Source organism: Aristolochia californica, unplaced genomic scaffold (genome assembly GCF_029961685.1).
Source record: "Aristolochia californica isolate CCGP_79_NKW_82.1479 unplaced genomic scaffold, dmAriCali1.0.hap1 SCAF_2, whole genome shotgun sequence".
Lineage (NCBI taxonomy): Eukaryota > Viridiplantae > Streptophyta > Magnoliopsida > Piperales > Aristolochiaceae > Aristolochia > Aristolochia californica.
This window is the reverse complement of record NW_027181881.1, coordinates 2,386,259-2,407,602: the sequence shown is the minus strand read 5'-3', so window position 1 is coordinate 2,407,602 and position 21,344 is coordinate 2,386,259. Positions and strand designations below refer to the sequence as shown.

The window sequence follows — 21,344 nt, the reverse complement described above, 5'->3', positions numbered from 1 at the left end:
CAGCGGTTTTGATGCAGGGCGTGCGCAGGTTAATACGGTTCGCATTGTGGGTGCAGGATAGGTCCGTTACGGAGGCCTTGGAGTTTCAGACAGAAAAACAAGAGCTGTGTTCTGTAACTACAGTTCGCGGTTTGGAGCTTAGGGAGGTCCGCAGATCGAGGAATTCCGTTTCACGTGACTCACATTTGCAGAGTAGGTCGCGGAAAACGGGAATCTAATGGAGGGGGTGGGTTCACGGACCGGCGCGGGTTACTAACAGAACCAGACCAACCCATCGCTCACGGAAGAGGCCAAGTCCTTCGTCAAGGACGGAGAGCATCGAGTATCCCTAGGGGGGGGGGGGGGGGGGGGGATAGATCTCGAGCACAATAATTTTAACCGGGGGGGGGGGGGGGATAGATCTCGAGCACAATAATTTTAACCGGGTTCGAGTTCCAACCTACATTTAAAATTTTACATAAAATACAAGTCTTAATTTGGGTATTGTATTTCGTGAGTCTTGGAGGTTCATCCACTTGAAGTGTCAAGTCAAGGTCCATGTACCCCAATGTTAGGAGAATTTTTTTTTCAATTAGTATAATTATCTTCGTTAAGAGGAATAATATAAAAAAATAAAATAAGCGAACTATATTACTTTATGATGGGATCAAAATTTGTCTATAACGGAATTTTCTAAGCGTGTGGGTAACTAGAGTTTAAAAAAAAAGTTTATTTCATCCTAATTAGTCACTTAAATATAACATTTACCCTATGGGGTTAAATTATCTTTACGATTAACCATAATTTTTTACATTATCAAGTTTATGTGACTAAGCTTAATATCGATAGACATTTTCCTAATCAAGAATAATGTGGCTATTACTCTATTATTCAAATATAAACAAACATATGACACCAAAATAATTGACTAAAATTGATACCAATTATTAATTTCTTATATTCATATCAACCAAAAATATGCATAGAAATTTAAGTACACATAAAAAGCCTAAATAAAATTTTCATAGGAGAAAAAGTATCATAAATATGCATTTATACATTCATATATACATGTAAAATTGTTTAATTCACATGAATTAAATTAGAAATGGCATAAAAAATAAATATACTTATTTTTTAGATATTCAAATATCTAATAAATATATCTAATAATAAAACTCAATAGTGAGATGGCTTAAAGGTCATTCCCCAAAAATTTAAGTTGAGGTTATGGGTTCAAATCATACACTCAACAAATATTTATTTTTTATTTTTTATTTTAATGGGCGAGTCTCATCCAACTCATTAAGAACCTTGAAGGTCGTCTTCAACCTCTAGCCATCCATAGAGAGCAGCACCCTGTGCCGGCCTTGGCTATGTTTCAACATACCACAGAGCCAAGAATGCACGACGGAAGCTCGACCACTAGGAGGGCTCTACAAATTCCAACAGCTACTCTGACTCCAACCTTTGCCTCCAAATGACAACAAACAAAAAATTCCTCCAAAAAATTTGAACATGTATCTCTTCTTGTTCATCCCCACCATTCTCCATCTCTCCAGTTGTGATGCACAATGGACGATGCTCAAGAAAATCTACAACCGACGTCAACCAACGCAACACCAGTCTCAGCCAAGGATCGACGTTGCTGGGAAGCTAGAATCGTAGGTCTGTGTCCGTCGAAAATTTGGGAGATGGAAAGGTTTGGTGTCCGGTCACAATTCCCAACTCCTTACCCTTGGTGTAGGTAAATAAGTCGCAAACTGAATCGAGCTTCTCTCGGGTTCAGCTCGTTTACTTAAACGAGTTGAAAATCCGATATCGAATGAAAAATTCAAGATCGGGTTTATTCGAATCGATTTGAGCAGGAACCGAACCGGCTAGATTCGATGTCACCCCTAATCTTAGTTATGTCAAAAGCCAAAATATCTTAGGGTAACATTATATTTTGACTCATATTTTCTTCCAACAAAAATTTTCAAATCTCTTATATAGATTATTGAATTAGATCCGATTCAACTGGACCAATTTATGATCGGATCAAACCGACCGGCTTGGTCTTTTGGTTTAAGATAAATCCAGTTTTTTACTAAATACGAATCGGAAAAATGTTCGATTAGGGTATAACCCTGTTGAACCAGCTTATTCGGTCCAGTTCTTCTACTGAAAAATTAAATGTTGAATTTTTTAAAAATAAAATTTTATCCTATTAAATGATCAAAATCATTTCACATAACATTTTAAGATATCTTTTATTGACATTTCTGTCTGATCATCGATGTCAAAGAGAAGAAGAGAGGAACAATTTGATGGAATCGGATGGGAAGAAGAAGAAGAAAAGAAAAACAAAAAACTCAGTTAGAAGCCATGTCAGAGCTTCGTCTTATTTGTAAGAAGGGTAGTAAATTGCTTGCAGACGGCGGCGAAAAAGCAAAAACACAGCTGAGAAGAAGAGAACCAGAAATCAGAATTAGATCGACGACGCCACAGCCAAAACGTTGCTTGCTATCTGTTTCAGCGTGTCATCTAAGGCGCTCAGTGGCGACTCGGCCTCAATTTCCTCGAACCCGTCCTCGCAAGAACCAAAATCTGTCATGGCGGCACTGACCATGATGTTGAACGTGTTCTTGTCGCCGCTGGCGAGAGCAGCAATGGCGTCATCAAGGTTGTCCAGGGCATCCGAGTAGGTGTCCTTGCACACCCGGACATAAGCCTTGATCGATTCGCTAATCGAGCTGTCGGACATCAACCTGGTGGCTTCTGCGGTCGCCGCGTTCGTCTGTTCAGTGCAGGCCCTGAGGAGCATGCCGACGACGGTCTTGGCGTTGATGGATCCCGCGTCGAGATTGAAAGGTTTAATGTAAGTTTCACAAACGTCCGGGTAATCGGTGTTTGCGCAGATGGCTTTCATGGCCGTACCAACGACTGCATCCCCCGGCGAGACATTACTGAATGCAGGGTTTGCAGGAGCCGTATTCGGTTCGGCTGAATTCTGTTGCGGTGGGTTACTGGGGGCCTCACTGGAAGTATGAGATTTATAGACAAATTTGGGGATCTGAATCACATGTGGTTTGATCTTCAGGGGAGAAGTTGCAGAGGATGGGGATTTCTGCGTTGAGGCAATGAGTGTGTTGTTGCGGGGCACGCACAGGGCGTTTGCCGAATGGACTAGGAGAAGAAGGATGAAGGAAGAGAGGGGGATAACACAGAGATGCCTTCCAAGCTCCATTGATTCAGTGAAGTAAAGGCCTGAAAGGGGACAGGCAGAGGAGTGAGGAAGGAGAATAGGATGGCTGATTGCGCTTGTGAGCAAGGGTCCAATTAACAGTTTCTTGGAGGTTACGGAGGGGACAGGTTGGCCGGTGACCCATACAAAACGGATTAATCGGTGGTGGTGACCAATTTTGCTTGAATTCGTGGGTTCCCTCTCTCCACGGAGCTCCTCTTCGTTCCCAGTCGTCAATTAAGAAATTTGCAGAATTTAGAATCACAAAACAGGATCAGTTAGGTGTGTAGCGACTAAACATAGGCAATTTAATTTCTCCACAGAGATCGATTTTCTCCATTTTGCTATTTTTAAGAGGAAGAGAGAGAGAGAGAGTCATAATACACGCCATTGATCGTGGGAATTAGTCTAAAGACAACAATAGCTTCAAACCAGAACAAGCAGAAGTTCCAATCTTGTACGTCCATGGCCACAGACAGGTGAGCCAAACATTTTTACAAACACCACTAATACATACAAATCCAGACCATATCTCTTATTTCAGAGAGATTTAGTTTTCAAACTTCAAATGAAATGGGGTAGAACCGTTACCAGAGAAGGTCGGCGTTCTGAGATACAGATTTATTCTTCAAAGGTAAAGACATAAATCATTCATGATCATGGCTCTTCACCACCGTGACAGGACAGGCACCGTTGTTCACCACGTAGTTACTGACACTGCCCAAGATTGCTCTGTGGAAAATCAACAAACAGATGTCGGTCAAGCTGATTACTTTCACAAACCTTCACAGAAATCCATCTACTTGTGCCGGAAGCCTTACCGTTTGATCTTGCCGAGTCCTCTGTTTCCAACTACAAGACTGCTCAAAGGTATACTCTCGATACATTCGCAAATCTTTTCACGGGCATCCCCCCAGAGGATCTTCATAGCCACAACGATCTGCTAAACAAGAATCTTCGTCAATGAACTGTTCAGGATTTCAATTTAAACAAGGTTTGGATTCTCGTTCTCAGGCCAAAGGGAAAAAAAAAGCGAACCCGCAAACAGATACCTCTTTCTGAGCAGCCAGAGTCTTAAGAAAATCCAGAGTCTCAGCATCCGGCTTCACCCCGTATTTCTTCTCAGTATGTGGATCTACTAATTCGTTTAAAGGGATCAAGGCTGCAGAAAAGAACCCGGTGCACTTAATAATGGTCGCGAAAACGATCCATTTGAGTAAAATGCAGCTAATAGTTCAGAAAAGGAAGAAAAAAAAGATTCTCATAATCAATGATCATCTCATGAAACTCAAAGCAGCAGTAGATTAACTATTCTCCTTTCCTGGTAAGAATTAAAGTTAAATAAAATGTTTGATCACAGAATAGTCTCTCAACAGTATTCGATGCACTACGCCGAGGAGAACTGATAAGAGCAGGAGACGACTGTTTGACCCCCAATTTTGGGCAGTTGCGGGAGCATAAACCTCTGGATGAATAAATTCCTCAATTCCTCTGCTCTTTCTAGTACAGTTCTTAACTAAAGGAGGGTTTGTGCTTCCTCTCATGCCCGCTAAAAGCATCAAACAGGCCATGCCCAACTATGCAGAGAAGAAGAGATACAATAATCGTCCCTCGAAGTCATAAACTAAAAACAAAGAGTAAGATCGAGATAATGACACTGATCATGATATCTGAAACACAAGGAAGAAGAAGAAGGGAATAGAAAAGCGAAGAACAGAAACATGAACGCAAAAGATAAGAAAGCCTGGGGTGTGTTGCTTACGGGAACCGGTGGCCTCCCAGAGCTGCATCTCGCCTTCTTCGTATTGCACAGAGGCTTGGACATTAACAAGGATCAGATAATCACCCTTATGAACGAGATTATCAACCGCCCACTTTAGGGCTTTTTTGCTGCAAGGTGAAAAGTCAACTGCCACTCCTACAGCTCTGTGTCCCTCCATCTTTCCCTTAGTCCGATCAATGAAATCTACTCTTTTTTTTTTTGTTCTTTCTATATAGAAGAAGACTGGAGGAGGCGATCGTGAACTATGAAGCAGAGCGTGAAGCTTTCTCCATTAAAGAATGGGGGAAGAAGAAGAAGAAGGAAGGGGATTGGCGTCCACCATAGACTAAAAAAAATTCAGACATCTCACTGAGATGTCAGAATTTTTATGACTAAAATACCCTTAATTGGACAAATGCGGCGGCTCACAAAATTCTGGGGTAGCGCTTTTGGCATGTTGTCGTTTAGTCAGAAAAACGTGACATCTACCATGTTGCCAAGTGTCACATAAATATCTCGTCGGTCCAATAGCGTTCCACTCCTGTCGGCTGTGACATTCGAATTACCGTAACCATTCGTGGTTTAAGCCAACGGCGTAGTCTTTTCTGACCGGAAATGAGTTCACGATCTTACTCTTATCATAATGGATCTGATGAAACTCTTTTTGGATCTCACAAACCTAGATGGGGCCTTAGAAGGAGAACAGGAAAAGATTTCACCAAGAATGAAAATTTATCAGCCAGGAAACGACTGAATGAAAAAAAACACACCTAAAAACAATTTCATGATGAACAAGAGAGGAAATAAAAGGAAAACCAAAAAGAAAAGAAAAAGACTAGGAGGAATATACAAAGTTGGCATACATAGATCGACCACTGACTGTAGAAAAATGGGGGCGATCCTGAGACCAGCACAAAAAAAAAAAAACCCTTTTTCATTTCAACAATAAAAACAAAAAGACTTGATTGAATCATCTAATTTTGATCATCTTCCTTCGTGCAGATCCTCTGAGAATACCGCTGTCCGAGAAATATTGTCAGTTTCAAATGGATTTACACCTGAAAAAGGACCAGAAGAAAACATGGATGATGATCCGTCGGATTCATATGTAGTGGAGGACTGCCTCAGATTGGGGGGGTTGGATGTGGTTACAGTGGAATCCTGGTGTTCAACTACACGTTGGACCATTTTAAGGGATTGGACAACTTCTCCCATGGTAGGTCTCTGGTTTGCCTCTGGAGCAACACAGGCTGCTGCAATTGTGCACACACGGGCAAAATCATCCTTTGGGTATCTACCTTCCAGTTTCGGATCTGCAAGCTCCTCTAACCTGTCCTTATCACTGAGGATAGGACGAGCCTGCAAGAAATATCAACCAAAAGCATCACCGTGTCAATAATGGTTTGTCTCCAAATTCTAAGAACAACTATAGAGAAACATATATCAATCTTGAACTGTAATTCAGATAGAGATGCTCAGCCAAACTGCTTGAGCCTCAAACAGCATAATAAGGAAAAAGCTTCAGAGATGCTCTGAAATGAAGCCACAGACATGAGAAACATGAGGTGTAGTATGTACCCAGGTAACCAGATTCTCCTGGCCAGAAGGTTGCAACATATCGACAGGCTTTCTTCCAGACAACAACTCGAGCAGAACAACTCCGTAGCTGTACACATCACTCTTTACCAATAGATGTCCAGTCATAGCATACTCAGGGGCAACGTACCTGAAAATCAAATTGGTTTAAAGTTTCCAGAGACAAGACAGACAGGAAATAGCAATGTCAAAAACAGATCTTACCCAAATGTACCCATCACACGTGTAGACAGATAATTTGCACCACCTTCAGGAGCTAGCTTAGCCAGACCAAAGTCTGCAACCTTAGCAAGAAAAGTGTTCTCAAGTAATATATTGGATGCTTTAAAATCCCGATGAATGACACAAGGTTGAGAATCCTCATGCAGATATGCAAGCCCTCTAGCAGCATCAAGGGCAATTTTCATTCTAGTTTCCCAATCCAAAGGGCAGTTTGCACCCAAGGGACCTGAAAAAAAGAGAAATATGACCCATAAAACACTGCCTGCATTTGCCCAATGATAATTCTTGTGCAATAACTAAGATCCAGGTTTTGCTGGAACCCATGTAAAAATCTTAAGCAGCTCCACAAATATCAGTACGATGCAACACCATATTCCCACAATTCATAGCTACCATTTTTTACCAATAACAGTCACCAGTTCAATTTAACCAAAGCTAGCAGAGTTTTTAAGGCCCGGTGGATTTATTTGGTGTGTTCCGCATTTCATAATTCTTCAAGTTAGATTTCATACAATATTTAGGTAATTCCCATTCTTTTCCCACCTGGACCAGAATGCAAGTAGAAGCAAAACAAGAAAAGTGCAAGAATGAAATATACCATGGAGCCAGGCCTCCAAGCTGCCATTGGGGACTAGCTCATAGCAGAGAAGGTTTTGTGAAGAGTCACGGTTGCAGTAGTAACCCACAAGCTTCACAAGGTTGCGATGATGTAACCTGCTCAGCATCTCAACCTCCACTAGAAACTCTTTATCTCCTTGGTGCCCTCCAGTGGTAAGCTTCTTGATAGCAACAGGAGTACCATCATTCAAGACACCTTTGAAGACCCTTCCAAACCCTCCTTCACCAAGCATACTTGCAGGCTCAAAGTTATTTGTTGCTTCTTTAAGTTCTTCATAGGCGAGAAACCGAGTACTGGCTGGATGAGGAAGAGATCCTTCTCTGGAGACAGTATCACCACTCTTAGGTTTCACTGCAAAATAGCTTTTCTACATTCAGAATTCAATTGAAGGACCACAATTTAACACAGTCATTTATGTAACAAGGAATTAATGTGTTTGACCTGCTACAATTAATGGATGACCATGTAATGAGATGCAGCAGAAAGTGGTATGCCTGCTAGCCATTCTGAGGAGCATACTCATTGCTGTGATACACAAATCCTTTAGGATTTTTAGCTCCTTGGATTGTCACAGTCCATATCTTCAAAGTTGCAACTATTTCAGACAGACTGTCCGTACTACATAGTGTTCAAGGCCAGTCATTGGTTTATTTATTCCTTTCTGCCTTCAGCTCTGTTATTATACTGAGAAGAGAGATAATGACATATTTATTTATGACAAGGGCGACGGTGGCCCTTTTAAATCATCAGCTACAAATTGAATAGGGATGAGAAAACGAGATGATTTCTTTATAAATCCTTGCTGCTTGAGTTAGGCATTTCTTTTGAGGGGAGAACATTGATAGTTAGCTCTCAACTGGAATCTGAAGCAAGCCAGCACTAGAAGAAATATACATTCCTCAACAAACTTGCCCATAAGGAATATGCAGGTCAAGTTGACTACACTAATCAGAATGATGGGAAGGTGCCACATGCTGTTAACGAGTGTATAAGTTAAGAAGAGCAGAATTCTCCTTTATGTGTACCAAACTATACAATCATGAATCTATTCCAGGGTTCACATATTAAACCTTCAGATTTTGAAGAGAAACCTAAACTTTATATTCAGTATGAACATAAGAGTTAAATGTATGAATTTGTCTTTCTCAAAAAAAAAAAAAAAAAAAAAAAAAAAAAACAGTTAAGGTTTTTTTTAAATGGTATAACAGTTAAAGGTCTGTAAAATGCATTTATGTGCCTCCAAATCTGATGCTCTATGATTTAATCACATCCTACAAAAATGCCAGTTGGCAGCCCCTTGATCTTGATGGAACTTTTAGCAATCCCTATTTTAACACCACTAGCCTCTTCTCCTGAGGAATATAAAAGGAGAAATGAAGCACTATTCTTTTTCTGTTTTATCAAAACTTGAAAATGGAACACAATTATCTATAAACACAATGAATACTCATGTAAATTACCTTAATGATTCAATAACATTTCCAGCCTCTCCAATAATGCCAGCACAATACCAGGAAAAGCTTACTAAAACTTCAAAATAAAATAAAATTCTTTAACTTAGTAACGTGACACCTTACATTACCATTTAATTTTGGATTGTTGAGAAACTTTATGAAAGAAACAGAAAAAAAAAAAAAAAAAGTAGAAAAGCAATCAAAAGCCAAAGGGACAGGAATATTCAATATTTATTCGAGATCCAAGGCCCTTCCTTGGAAGCTTAAATACAATTTTCAGATCTAAAAAATATAAGACCAGCAGATTGAAATACAATCAGAAATCAAAAATTTTACAAAGATGCAACAAAATCTTCAAGGAGGATCAAGGTTGTTCTTGCATCATCTCCCCACCAGAGAGAAGTCAACTTCAACCACTAACCAACCAGAAAATGTGCTTTTAAAGATCCTTAATCCCATGAGAAAGGCCTTTAGATCAGCCTCATTGGAATCAGTACTGCCAAGAGGACCAATAGGGCAGAAGAGTAACACCATAAGCACCTCTGACACAGTCTGCTGGTCCCAGATTATTTACGTTACCATGAACCTTCACTTGATAAATTGACTTGTATTTTATTTCAACTTAATGGATAGCTGTTTGTTGAATATAGGGAATTTTTTCTTACTAGTCTAATACTTTCAAACATAACAGCATTTAAAAAGCCATCTTCCCTCGAATGATTCATATTTTGTTCAGGAAACAGCACAGAGTAATTTGAGCGCAGACTGTACCAAATCAAGGTAAAATTAGTTCTTTAAATGAAATAAAAATGTTAAATACATACCTACGTCATTGGCAGGAAGAGCTTTCTTCTTATCTTGGCCTTTTGTGTATGCATAGACAATAGACACAGAAATAACAATGACCATTAGAATCCCGCCAACAAGGGAGAGAAAAATAATCAAGATTGAACGATCTCCTCCATTATCAGCAGCAGGTGGATTAGGATAGTTGGGATGGGAACGTGGTAGAGGTAATGGTGACAAGCCTGAGCCAGGAGCTGCAATCATATCACAGTCATATTATATGGATGCTGACAAAACATCATTCTTGTACATAACCACCAACCAAAATCTTTGCAGTTGAATATAATTTACCACTTCATTTTCTATAACAATTAAATTCTAATCTCTTCACAATCACAACTTTGGTCCAGAGTCACATGCCAACATTTTTTCATCAAAAGCACCAGTAATTTAGTTCTTGACATCTTTTACCACCAAAAATAGCAACGTAGCAGATTGTAGAAGACAATGTAGAGGACACAAGCCAGTTACAGTACATACTACAAATTGAAGGACGTTCTTGAAAGGCCAGGGATTGGAGTTCAATGAATGGATGTCTACATGTATGTGTGTGTATGTATATCTATATAGAAAATGGTATCTTAATATCATTTTTTAATGGGGCTAAAATGGGAAATAGAAAAATTAATCAATCTGCCACAATATGCACAGCTACTCTCCACATTGTATCAATCCATAGGCCACCAGGAGCAAAATCAACATCTACTCAATCAGCCTAGCTGATGCAGTAAGTAAGACTCCATAGGACAATAACAAAAAAGTTCATCTGGTTAGAGCATCAATTATGCACTAGATATGGGCAAATAAGAATAAATGGAAAGGAGTGTTACCAGGAGAGGGAGCAGGAGGCTTAAACCAGGTGAAATTTAGAAGTTTGTAATCACCAACGAACGAAGAGTCAAGATGAACCCTATGCATAGAAAGAGAAGAATTCATCCTTGACATGTCACTTTCTGAGAAACTAATCCCTGTATGAGGTGTAATATCCATTGTAATATTCAAATCAGCTGGGCCAAGTACATAAAAATTCGTAATCTCAAACTGAGAAACTTGCAGTGCAAGCTGAGAAGCTAGTTCTTTAAGAAACTCTGAACTCCAGTTAGAACTTAATGAAACATCTAAAAGAAGGAGCTCAAGCTTTATTGGATATACACAATGACAACCTTGGTTTGCTTGTTTTGGCACCATGTCACCTTTGCAACAACCTGTACAGAAGATGCGACCCATGCACATATTAACAATGATATTTCTTCCAAAAAAGCAAAAAATTTATGGAAAAGAAGTATAATTTGCCGCTATTTGAAAAAAATAATGCTCTCAGACTAATGCATGTTAAGCTCAGTTCCAAAGAAGGGAAAAAATATGAGAGAAAGAGAGACAAGGAGGGTGTAACTCACCAGCAAAGGTAGGAGACAATGGTGGTTGGGATAGGCCAGATGGAACATTACCGATACCTGAACCATTTGGAGAAAGAGCAACTAACCGCAGGGGTGGAAACTCAGAATGGGGAGCAGGACTATGGTTTGTTTTCTTCAAAGGTTTTGAAAGGTGCGGAGAACTAGGAGGATGACCATGGGTTGTTAATGAGCCATAATTTGGAGACTGTGCAGGTGTTGGGGATGGATGTGGTGAGAAGTGCTTCCTATAGGGCCCATTGATTATAGGAAGGGGGACAGGCAAAGGAAGATCCTTAGCAGCAGGTGCTATTTCAGAATGATCGTGACTCCATCTGCTGGATGAAGCCACAGTAGGGGCATTGGAGCGTGCTTCTGCTATAGGTTTGGATAATCCAGCTCCAGTGACCACAATTGCCATGTATAATAACAATTTTAAATGTATAAGCAATAGCCCTTCCACTGTTCTGAGAACTCCTGCAAGTCCAAAATATAAATTGTAAATCTAATTGACGTCTTAAACATCCACGGTGAGGCTAAAAAGTACAGCCGACAAGTTTAGCCCACTATAATAAACATTTTGTAAGTAGGATTCACAATCATAAGCATTTCATAACAGAACATATACAGCAGTGAAAGTTTTACAATCTTTCACCTCGAATAAATAAACATTTGCAATCTCAGACTCTGAAACTGAAACCATGTTATGCATTACAGATAGTTCCTGAACAGTGACCTTGCCTCACAAGGTTGCAAAAGCCGTTGTCAATAGAACACAACGGAATGGATAAAACGGGAAAAAGAAAAAGAAGCATCATAATCAAAGAAAGCAGCTCCAGACGCAAAAAAAAAAAAAAACGAATGGACAAACCGCATCCACTCTTTGCCTCCACCTCGCATTCCCGAACCGTACTTCCAAACCCGCACTATAACAAAAAACCACCATCAAATTCCTCACAAAATTCAAAACCCACACAAAACAACTCACAAAAGAATACCTTCACAGTACCGCAATCCGCAATCCGCCATAGCATCCTCCACGGAACAGATCTGCGTAATTACAACCCTCCACCTTTTCCAAGATCAATCTCCGCCGAATCAGAACAGCAATCAAAACTTAAAAAACCTACTCAGAACAAGACTGATCAAGCGGGAGCAAACGAAGAGGCAGGCAGCGGCTCGAGAGAGGGAAAAGAGGGGAAATTCGAAGTCCATGAAGAGAGAGGGGGGTACTCGGTGGCAGAAATGCAAAAATAAAAATAAACATAAAATAAAAAAATCTCTTCTCCGTCGAGAAATGAGATTTTTGGAGCACCGTTTGGGGAGTTTAGGCAGATATGTCCGCTTCCTCTTTGGCTTTGGTCGGAAGCTAATTGCGGTATTACACTACCAGTCTTACCGTTCTTCTCCTTTTTCGTTTATTTTTTATTTTTTTTAATAATCCATTCTCCCATACTAACGTGCGCGCACGACGGAGGGAATCTAACGGTAAAAACGGACTGTCGTCACAGTTTTCAGCATCCGGATGGAATCTCAAGCATCTAGCTTAATGTGAGAAGCTAATAAGAAGCTTCAATCTCACTCATCCTCCCCCACACCTTAGAAGGAGAAACTTATAGACTTGCTTAATCTGACTCTGACTTTAAATCAAATTAATGTATCTTAAAAACAATTATTTTATTTTATTCAAACTACGAGTTTAACATGAACTGTTTGAGAGAATAATAGCAAACACATCCTTTTTGAATGTCGGAGAGAGCCGATAGAATCCTCTACATGGTAAAACACTAGATAAGACGACCCTTAGCTCTTTAGACATGTAATTTGGTCTAACTGGGGTGAGCCTACCGCCACGTCTCGACTTTGTTTCCTCTCCATTACTTCAGGTTTAATTTCAGACTCTCAGATGATATCCTCAGAAATAATTCCTTGATGCAGAAGGCAGTTCGAGTTCACAGGAAAATTGTCCTTCAATGCACACCTGGTGAGCTCCTACTGAATCTGGCATCGTCTGGTGAGTGTGGAGTATGGATTATCTGATCGCCCTTAAATTTCACTCAACCAATCTCAAGGATGGCTTCTAATGGTACCCAAATGACAGGAAATGCTTGAAAAAGGCTGTTTGTAATTAAATAAATTAATTAACGACATGAATTTCTTGCACGCAGAAGCATAATGGTTGGCGTGTTCATTCTGATATAGAGGATGAATACCTTCAATTCCTCCGCTTGGCAAATGGAAAAGGAAGGAATGGAGAGGGAGTCCAGCAGTTCGACTGTTTCGATCCGTATCGACGATTTGGATCCTACCTGGGTGGTTTCTCTGAATCAAAAGATTGCATGTGAGCCAAAAATACTCAGAGAATCTTCACATGCTGCTTCCTGTTGCATCCACAGAGTGCCTCAATGCTTCCGACGGATCGACCCAAGAGCTTACGACCCTCAGATCGTTTCCATCGGCCCGTTTCACCGCGGCAAACGAAGCTTGCAAGCCATGGAAGAGCACAAATGGAGATATCTCCGCGGGATGCTTTCCAGGAAAGGGGATGCTAGCTTGGAGAGGTACCTAGTCGCAGTGAAGAAACTGGAGGCGAAGGCGCGGGATTGTTACTCTGAGACGATTCACGTCGACAGCAATTCGTTCGTGGAGATGATGGTTGTTGACGGCTGCTTCATCGTGGAGCTGCTATGCAAGGCGAGAGGTCTCTCAGAAGTCGACCAGAGCGACCCCATCTTCAAGATGCACTGGATAAGGCCTCTTCTAGAGACTGATTTTCTCTTGCTGGAAAACCAGATTCCTTTCTTCGTTCTCGAATGCTTGTTCGGCTTAATGGAGGTTTACCAGGACGGAAGAGATCGCCTATCACTCGCGACCATCGCCATTGATTTCTTCAAAGATCTATTACCCCTGAATCACGGCACAATCATGAAGAAGAGCGATCCCCATGATCACGGAACCCTTCATCTACTCTATTTGTTTCACTCCAAACTCCTGCCGTCTTCGAAGAAGGCCCGGCAATCAAACAACATCCCAATAACGATGATCCAGTGCGCTACAGAGCTTCAGGACGCGGGAATCCGATTCAAGAAACGCAGATGCGAAGGCTTTCTGGACATCAAATTTAGCCATGGCGTAATGGAAATCCCACAAATCACAGTCCAAGGCTCGACCAACTACCTCTTCCTGAACCTCGCAGCGTTCGAGCAGTCCAATCCCCACTGCGGCCACCAAATGACGACCTACATCACATTCATGGATTGCCTGATCGGTTCAGCGAAGGACGTGGGAATTCTGTGCCGGAACCGGATCATAGAGAACTGGCTAGGGAGCGAGAGCGAAGTGGCGGCGCTGTTCAACAAGCTTGGGCGGGAAGTCACGATTGAAGAAGAAGGGTTTTATTTGGCGGAACTGTTTGAACAAGTTAACCGGTACTACAGAACCGATTGGCATGCCTGGCGAGCCAGCCTCGTCCATGACTACTTCAGCAATCCATGGGCGACGCTTTCGCTGCTCGCTGCTGTCATTCTTCTTGCGCTTACGTTCGTTCAGAGCTTCTTTGCTGCGTTTTCCTACTTCAAGCCTCCGCCTGCAAATTAAGACTAGTAGCTGCTTCTCACCACCCTATAAGTAGGGATCCCCCTTAAGCTTTGTTTTGAGAATTCTTTTAAAAAATTGGCGAAATTTCAAGAGGCTTGTGTGGAAAACTCTCCCAATTGAAAGGAAGAGATATGTCAGTTAAATGGGCACTGCAACAACAAATTTGCAATTGCAATTTAAAAATTTTAGTGTTGCAATTGCAGGGTTAAAATCTGTTGAACAGCGTGCGTGGAGCAACATTGCAACAACCATTAAGCAGCCATCATCAGAAAAAAAATTGGCGTTCAATGAAAATAAATCTGTCGTCTCTAGAAATGAATTCGGCATTGCTGAAAATTTAAACAGGTGACCTAAAAGATCCAATCAAACACATTTTCAGTCATTTGAATGAACTTTTGCTACTGTCAAATCTCATCATCACAAAGGAACTCAATGGGACGAGCAACTAAATATTCAATATGAATATATATGCATTTGATTGAATACAGATCGAATCACTCGTTGCAACATGAGACTTACTTTGGAAAAAAAATGAAAGATATAGAACATAAAAAATGGAACAGGTGTTACTCAATCTCCAAGGACTTTCATTTTCTTGGCTGTGTTCATATATGGTCTGATGACCCACTCGTTTTGGGCTTCAGTTTGATCAACAGTCCCCAATTTAATCTGGCAAATTAAAAGTAAAAGAGAGAAACAGCATATAAAAACCATATACCATAACATATACAAAATTATACATGTTCCCTGGGATTCTTTTTTTATAAATGATGCTATATTGATTTTGAAAATGATATTATCTAGTATTATAACTGATCTTTTCTGTTTTCACATTTTTTTCCCAAAGATTTGTTTTCTCAGTTTTCTCTACAACTTTCCTTTTCATAAGGTACCCCTTTTTCGACTTAAGCTCAACCCAACAAGCAAAAGTCACAAAGTTGGATGGCACTTTCCACCTAGCTTCCTTGCCAGACTATTAACTTGAATAAGAAGAGAGATTACTTCTGGCAGCAAAGGTAAAAAAGATAATCCACCACTTCAGTGCATACCAATAGCCATCAGATCAGTGAGATGGCTGGTTCATTTTCAACATATTTCAACTGGGCCGGTGGCGGGTTGAACCAATGAATTGATTTTAGAGCCTGATTCAAATTATATCTTTTTATCATCATCTTCCATGCTTTAATAATAATGTTATACTGCTGACGGAATGTTATCAAACTATACTAAAAGTTCAAATAAGAAGATTCAGAAAATTTTGTTACATGTTCTAGCAATCAAACTGAAGAAGGATGAAATAAATCAATTGGCTGCAGCAGGAGATGTGGGATTTAATTATCAATTTGTGGTTGCTAGAGCTGGTGTTGATAGGTAACTTCTTGTTCCTAGGAACACCTAGCCTTAATGAGGACCATGTACATTCCCTTCATTTTTGTCTTTTTTTTTTACATTTTCTAGTTGTTTCTTGGTACTAATTGGTGGGGATGCCAGTATGCCTATTGGGCCCAATGGACCCACCAATTATGGTCAAATTATTTATTTATTTATTTTTAGTTTATCTTTCCTATTTTACTGGATTTGATAAGATATATTTTGAGTTTTAAATTTTAATTTTAGTTTATCTTTTCTGATTTTATTAGATTTGATCAAATAGTGATCTTATCTATTTTGAATTTAAAATTTTAATTTTAGTTATTTATAGGCTGGAACAGGATGTTGAATTCAGCTTTGATGATGAATTATTAAAATCTCCCTTTCTTCTTCTTCATTCTTCTCTATTCTTCTTCTTCTAAATTATTTTCTCAATTCTCCTATTTCACATTCCCAATTCTTCTTTATTTCTCTCTATTTTCTTCCTTTCTCTTTCTAATTCCAGCAATTAAACGATATTCCTTTTTATGGACTGGAGTTAAGCAGACTAACAATCCAGTACATGATTTAAAAACAAATATGTGTATATATATATATATATATATATATATATATATATATATATATGGAATGAGTTGTTCATTTTTACTCATCAGCAGCATTTGTCAAGTTTTAAATTGCAAAATAATTGACCAAAAAACCTTTCCAGTTACCTGATAAAGCCTCAACTCAAAACGGGGACCAATCTCCTTCAGTTCAAGAGATTTTGGACCTCCATGTTTATCATATACATGATGCCTGATTGTTTGATTTCAATAGAATGCATAGTGTCAGAAAATTACACATGCCACAATAAAAAAAGAAACAGAACATCAATAATAGAACCTTCACAAAAACAGGAAACTAATTAAAATCATTTTTTATGCACTAACATATTGGAAAACCAGAAATGTCATAGAGCAACAGCCCTCTCACCCTGCTCCTCAGAAGGTGGGTATAATTTTTCCCTGAGATTGTCACATTGCTCAATGCACACAAGCATAGAGCATAGATTATCTTTAGATGGTGCTGAAAAGATAAGAGGCACCAACACCATAAGTTAGAAATAAACCTTTAGCTACAGGAAAACAACCGAAGAACACTGCTATTAGTGGGGAGAGTCTGAAAAAATTATGTGGTTATTAGTAGGAAAAAGACCTCTAATTTTGGTGGTCATTTTGGGATAAATGTGGACCCAACTTTAACATGGTAGATTAGGGTGTTCATTCTATTAGGCACTCGTTTAATTTGTACTCCATTTATGTTGTCTACGACTGAAGCCATTGTCTGTTTGTTTCGACCTGAAGGTAAGGGGGAATGTAAATGGCAAATAATATTCCATAAGTTAAAATCAGAAAAAATCATGTGGTTATTAGTGGGAAAAGCCTCCTAACTTCAGTGAGTCATTTTAGGATGGACTTGGACCCAACTTTAACAAAAAACATTACGTAAAAAATTGCACAAAGCTGATCCTTGAGAACGATTTCAACTATGTTACTCCATGTTTGGCTAATAAACATTTAATAACAACAAATTGAGCTCATCAATGCTTTGCCACAGGAGAACCAAGATGCTCTGCAATTTAATGCATAAGAACCTCACCTGAATGAGATGTAATCAGACTGATTTGCAAAGGTAATAATGCGCCTTGACTCCGGCTTCGGTATTGGAAAAAGATGCTTTAAAATATTTGCGGTCCTCTGACCAAGCTGTCAAATAACACAAGCACATTAGAATGCAAACATACAATCAACCTTTAGCTACCCCCCAAAATTTTAAAGATCTTTACTATTTGCAACCCATCTGGCAGCATATTGGAAATATCAGGGATACCTGTATCACTGATACATGTAACTCATCAGGTGATGTGTCAGATCTCAGGGGTGCCAATACAGCCTTAAAAACAAAACAGGTCCAATACGACCTGATGCTTGGTGTGTGGTAGGCATATTTTCAGATTTTGGACATCCCAATACAATACCTGATATGTGCAACGTGTGAAAAGACATCATTTACCCAACTTGAGAATGTTATTTTCCAACAGTACTCTGATTTGAAATCCCAATCCAAATGCATGAGAGTCTGTTGCATTCCACCATACATTAACTATATTTTATCAGTTTGCTTTCCTTAAGAAGATCGAGAGACTATAGGTAAGAATAAGAACTAAAAAATGTTTTTATTTTTTGAATATAATACTTTTCATGGTGAAGCAGGGAAGAAAAAGGTTGCCAGATTTTCCATAACCATAAACCTGCCACACTACCATCTCTAGCTAGAGGCACTGAGATAGGCCAAAGAGTAGTTATCCTTCTCTACAAGCTTTACATTAATGAAGCTTAGAGTACATCTTCCCTTCTCACCAAATCACCTAGAGGCATTTATTTGACCCTACTGAATTTTTATTTTTATTTTTCCATTTGAAATGGAGCCAGTTGAATTCTCAAACTTCAATTAGATCTAAACAGTTCCATTCAGATTCCTGAATTTACCATGTAACAAAAATCATTGTAAAAGCATAACATAGGAATTTAAAATGCCTGCAGAACTTGTAAATTTTAATTTCCACCCAATAGCCATTTCTATAATACTTCAAATATGAAAAGAAAAATATTTTTTGTGTGATTAATGAATAGAGTCACAACAATACCTTAGTCGAAAAGTTGTTAAGAATTAAACGAGGATAAGCCTCTGACATTGTTCCCATGGCCTTCTTATCTTTGATATCATGTCTTGTAACCTGAAGACAAATAACATAATAAGTACTCCTCCAAGATGCAAAGGACCAAGAAAAGGAGTTCACAAACACAGGATCAGCTGGAGGCACATACCACATTGAGCAATCCAAAGTAAGCGGTTGGCCCAAAAGGTAAGTGGCAGACAATCAAACCATCAGGCTCTCCACGATGCTCATGCACCAAGATCACATCCGTAAATTCATGTGCACGGCAAGTGTCAATGATTTCAGAAATAACCTACAAAAGAGCAACAGCGTCTTTTTTTCAACAAAAAATTACAGAGCCATGTTCTATTTCAAGATTACATTAGCAACAAAGTTATAAGAACAAGAAAGGACGTATAGGTCAAATCAGGGCCCTATTTTGTTCCTAAAACTAAACATTTTAAACTTGTGAAATAACATAGAAAATAAGCATATCTAATACCAACTTGACTCCACCCCACCCCAAACCTTCTTTCTCTTACTGATTAGAGCTACACATTGAAACCACAAAATGGGATCCAAATTTCAGGGCAATATTCACTAACAACGGCAGAGAGAGCAAACCAGAAAAAAATGAACCAACCTGTCCACCACGGTTCATTCTCTGTGCATTTGGAAAGACAATTTTCATTTCCTGAAGAATCAACAGAGAATATGTTAACACAAAGTTAAAGAGTCAAACTCCAACAGAGGTCAACTCCCCGAAAATCAATGAACTTGCAAACAACTCGAGGATGATAACCTTCACAAACTGGGTAAGGCGAGAACTAGGATTACGTGATGTAGTCAACAAAATTTTTGGATCCCTCTCTGATGCATTGGCATATTCATCATCTATATGTGTCCTCGGCACTAAACACCCATACACGACAAGAACAGGATATCAGTTTGGCATTAAATATCATACAAGACAATAACAGGATATCAGTTTGAGATACAGAGTAGGTTGCCAACTGTAATCTGAGACATTCTAATCCAGCATATTTAGCAATCTAACTTATCTATAGCTAGGCTAAACCAGATTATATACACAATTGCAGACCTCTCACTGGAACAGCACTTCTAGAGTTACAATTTCAGATACACTTACTAAGGGTTACTATTGCATAATGCACTTCGAGGTTGTACTTCTAAACTCATCAATCATCCCGGAAATGAACAGCACCAACGACAAGATTACAACGTCAATTTCAAACAGTATACACAAAGAGATAGAAGGAGCAGCGGGAAAGGCTTTAGGAGGTTTTGGCTAAGCTTTTAAATCAATCACAAGGACCCAAGGTTAATGTCCTATTCAAGTTCAAACAATATCAAATATAGCTTGGAGAACTTGAATGAATATTCTTCTGTAATTGCATGCGAGACATATCCATATTTTGTATGCCAAAACAAAGACCATAATTTGAGTCACCCAAGTACGGACAGCAGCGAAGCCTAAGCAGTGAGTCTAAGAGGAAAAGCCGTCTAACCTTCAGTATTTTCATCTTCAAGATCAATTTCTTTCCTCAACGCAGCCTCCTCATTCCTGAGCTCGGTTGGAATTGGTTTTCCCTCTGTCATTCCAAACCAAAACAAGCACCAGAACGATTTAATTGCAAACAGTAAATTTGTGGGAAAATAAAAACAATAGAAAATACGAGCTAATGAAATAGAAGCCGGAAAAGGGTATTTGTTACCTTCAAGAGCTTCTTTAATTTTCCGCTTCTTCTCATAGAGCAAACGCTCTTTCCCTTCTAAGCTCTTCCTGTATAAATACTCCCGCCTCAATCGAATGTTTCTCCGCAACATACCTGATCCTTCGATCACAAAGCCAGTGTTTAAACCGTGTATCTCCGAATGGCCGTCCTCGAGCAAGAACTCTTCGTTCCGAAAAGCCCTGCCTAAACCCTACCTCCGCACCGACTGTTCCTACTTCGTAAGCCCGTCCAAGTTGACGAGAGAGAAACAAAATATTGACCAGTCGAGTCCCTAAATATTGAGAAATTATTTTTATAACCTCCCTTAATTTCCAAAATTTTCATATAAATTTTTAAATATTTTTATTATAAAAAATAAATAGCGACTTTTATTTTATATATTCCCATTTAATTTAAAACCTTGCCCATTTATATAAATAATAGTAATAATAATATTTTTTTACTTAATTTTACTTACTTTAAGTTTATTTTAATTATTTTTCTTAAATTATTCTAAGATCAATTTAATATGAATTAATATAAACTCTAACCCCTAATTTTAAATATTAAAAGAGAGACGTTTAGTAATTTTTCAAATGGGAAAATTTTATCTCAACCATTTTTATAAAAATTACTAAAATACAAAAAGGCCATTAAATTTAATAAATTGTATTTAATATTTATTATATTATTTAAAAATTATAAAAATTATAAAAAAATAAAATAAACAATTATTATTAAATTTGATCAATTTAACTAATAGACGTGGGTATTTATTATTAATTATTTTCACATTAATATTTATTTGATTATTTATGCATGAAATTTTGTTAAAAGGTCA

General features: G+C 38.8%; 5 protein-coding genes across 11 annotated transcripts; 1 reads left to right on the top strand and 4 right to left on the bottom strand.

The window, feature by feature from the left end:
* Nucleotides 1-2,274: 2,274 nt before the first annotated feature.
* LOC137956484 (pectinesterase inhibitor 1-like) lies at nucleotides 2,275-3,498 on the bottom strand. The gene has a single exon (XM_068804007.1). The coding sequence runs from the start codon at nucleotides 3,206-3,208 to the stop codon at nucleotides 2,450-2,452; it is 759 nt and encodes a 252-aa protein (XP_068660108.1). The 5' UTR covers nucleotides 3,209-3,498; the 3' UTR covers nucleotides 2,275-2,449.
* A 79-nt stretch (nucleotides 3,499-3,577) lies between these two features.
* On the bottom strand, nucleotides 3,578-5,306 carry LOC137956485 (universal stress protein PHOS32). Of its 2 annotated transcripts, none has more exons than XM_068804008.1 (4): nucleotides 4,968-5,306; nucleotides 4,258-4,367; nucleotides 4,027-4,148; nucleotides 3,578-3,937 (listed from the first exon to the last, which is right to left on the bottom strand). In XM_068804008.1, the coding sequence occupies exons 1-4, from the start codon at nucleotides 5,143-5,145 to the stop codon at nucleotides 3,853-3,855; spliced, it is 495 nt and encodes a 164-aa protein (XP_068660109.1). In that variant the 5' UTR covers nucleotides 5,146-5,306; the 3' UTR covers nucleotides 3,578-3,852. The 2 variants fall into 2 exon arrangements, with proteins under 2 accessions (XP_068660109.1, XP_068660110.1); XM_068804009.1 differs by having other exon boundaries at nucleotides 4,027-4,145; nucleotides 4,968-5,303.
* Nucleotides 5,307-5,771: 465 nt separating this feature from the next.
* On the bottom strand, nucleotides 5,772-12,435 carry LOC137956107 (probable serine/threonine-protein kinase PIX13). 4 transcript variants are annotated; one of them, XM_068803447.1, is made up of 10 exons: nucleotides 12,097-12,130; nucleotides 11,970-12,024; nucleotides 11,754-11,834; nucleotides 11,102-11,575; nucleotides 10,535-10,909; nucleotides 9,683-9,898; nucleotides 7,384-7,755; nucleotides 6,768-7,011; nucleotides 6,546-6,693; nucleotides 5,772-6,326 (listed from the first exon to the last, which is right to left on the bottom strand). In XM_068803447.1, the coding sequence occupies exons 4-10, from the start codon at nucleotides 11,517-11,519 to the stop codon at nucleotides 5,952-5,954; spliced, it is 2,148 nt and encodes a 715-aa protein (XP_068659548.1). In that variant the 5' UTR covers nucleotides 11,520-11,575; nucleotides 11,754-11,834; nucleotides 11,970-12,024; nucleotides 12,097-12,130; the 3' UTR covers nucleotides 5,772-5,951. The 4 variants fall into 4 exon arrangements, with proteins under 4 accessions (XP_068659548.1, XP_068659545.1, XP_068659547.1 ...); XM_068803444.1 differs by lacking the exon at nucleotides 11,754-11,834 and having other exon boundaries at nucleotides 12,097-12,435; XM_068803446.1 differs by lacking the exon at nucleotides 11,754-11,834 and having other exon boundaries at nucleotides 12,108-12,435.
* Nucleotides 12,436-13,317: 882 nt separating this feature from the next.
* On the top strand, nucleotides 13,318-14,695 carry LOC137956767 (UPF0481 protein At3g47200-like). The gene has a single exon (XM_068804384.1). It carries the CDS (start codon nucleotides 13,334-13,336, stop codon nucleotides 14,693-14,695), a length of 1,362 nt encoding a protein of 453 aa, XP_068660485.1. The 5' UTR covers nucleotides 13,318-13,333.
* A 435-nt stretch (nucleotides 14,696-15,130) lies between these two features.
* Nucleotides 15,131-20,751, bottom strand: LOC137956286 (uncharacterized). 3 transcript variants are annotated; one of them, XM_068803713.1, is made up of 9 exons: nucleotides 20,504-20,751; nucleotides 20,297-20,380; nucleotides 19,570-19,679; nucleotides 19,411-19,461; nucleotides 18,937-19,080; nucleotides 18,756-18,845; nucleotides 17,708-17,814; nucleotides 16,780-16,864; nucleotides 15,131-15,364 (listed from the first exon to the last, which is right to left on the bottom strand). In XM_068803713.1, the coding sequence occupies exons 1-9, from the start codon at nucleotides 20,613-20,615 to the stop codon at nucleotides 15,266-15,268; spliced, it is 882 nt and encodes a 293-aa protein (XP_068659814.1). In that variant the 5' UTR covers nucleotides 20,616-20,751; the 3' UTR covers nucleotides 15,131-15,265. The 3 variants fall into 3 exon arrangements, 1 of the variants encoding a protein (XP_068659814.1); XR_011113233.1 differs by lacking the exon at nucleotides 15,131-15,364 and adding an exon at nucleotides 16,999-17,134; XR_011113234.1 differs by lacking the exon at nucleotides 15,131-15,364 and adding an exon at nucleotides 17,042-17,134 and having other exon boundaries at nucleotides 16,783-16,864.
* Nucleotides 20,752-21,344: the final 593 nt, after the last annotated feature.

What these genes read in the sequence shown, in the direction of transcription:
- LOC137956484 (XM_068804007.1), bottom strand. Translation starts at nt 3,208, where the DNA reads ATGGAGCTTGGAAGGCATCTCTGTGTTATCCCCCTCTCTTCCTTCATC.
- LOC137956485 (XM_068804008.1), bottom strand. Translation starts at nt 5,145, where the DNA reads ATGGAGGGACACAGAGCTGTAGGAGTGGCAGTTGACTTTTCACCTTGC. An exon ending in CTGGGAGGCCACCGGTTCCC is followed by an intron (nt 4,368 to 4,967) that starts GTAAGCAACACA and finishes TCTTTTCTGCAG; the next exon opens with CCTTGATCCCTTTAAACGAA. An exon ending in CTCTGGCTGCTCAGAAAGAG is followed by an intron (nt 4,149 to 4,257) that starts GTATCTGTTTGC and finishes ATTCTTGTTTAG; the next exon opens with CAGATCGTTGTGGCTATGAA.
- LOC137956107 (XM_068803444.1), bottom strand. Translation starts at nt 12,132, where the DNA reads ATGCTATGGCGGATTGCGGATTGCGGTACTGTGAAG. An exon ending in GGAGGCAAAGAGTGGATGCG is followed by an intron (nt 11,576 to 11,969) that starts GTTTGTCCATTC and finishes TTGGACTTGCAG; the next exon opens with GAGTTCTCAGAACAGTGGAA. An exon ending in AGGAGAATCTGGTTACCTGG is followed by an intron (nt 6,327 to 6,545) that starts GTACATACTACA and finishes TATTTCTTGCAG; the next exon opens with GCTCGTCCTATCCTCAGTGA.
- LOC137956767 (XM_068804384.1), top strand. Translation starts at nt 13,334, where the DNA reads ATGGAAAAGGAAGGAATGGAGAGGGAGTCCAGCAGTTCGACTGTTTCG.
- LOC137956286 (XM_068803713.1), bottom strand. Translation starts at nt 20,615, where the DNA reads ATGTTGCGGAGAAACATTCGATTGAGGCGGGAGTATTTATACAGGAAG. An exon ending in AATTAAAGAAGCTCTTGAAG is followed by an intron (nt 20,381 to 20,503) that starts GTAACAAATACC and finishes TTGGAATGACAG; the next exon opens with AGGGAAAACCAATTCCAACC. An exon ending in TCTGATTACATCTCATTCAG is followed by an intron (nt 16,865 to 17,707) that starts GTGAGGTTCTTA and finishes TCAAACAATCAG; the next exon opens with GCATCATGTATATGATAAAC.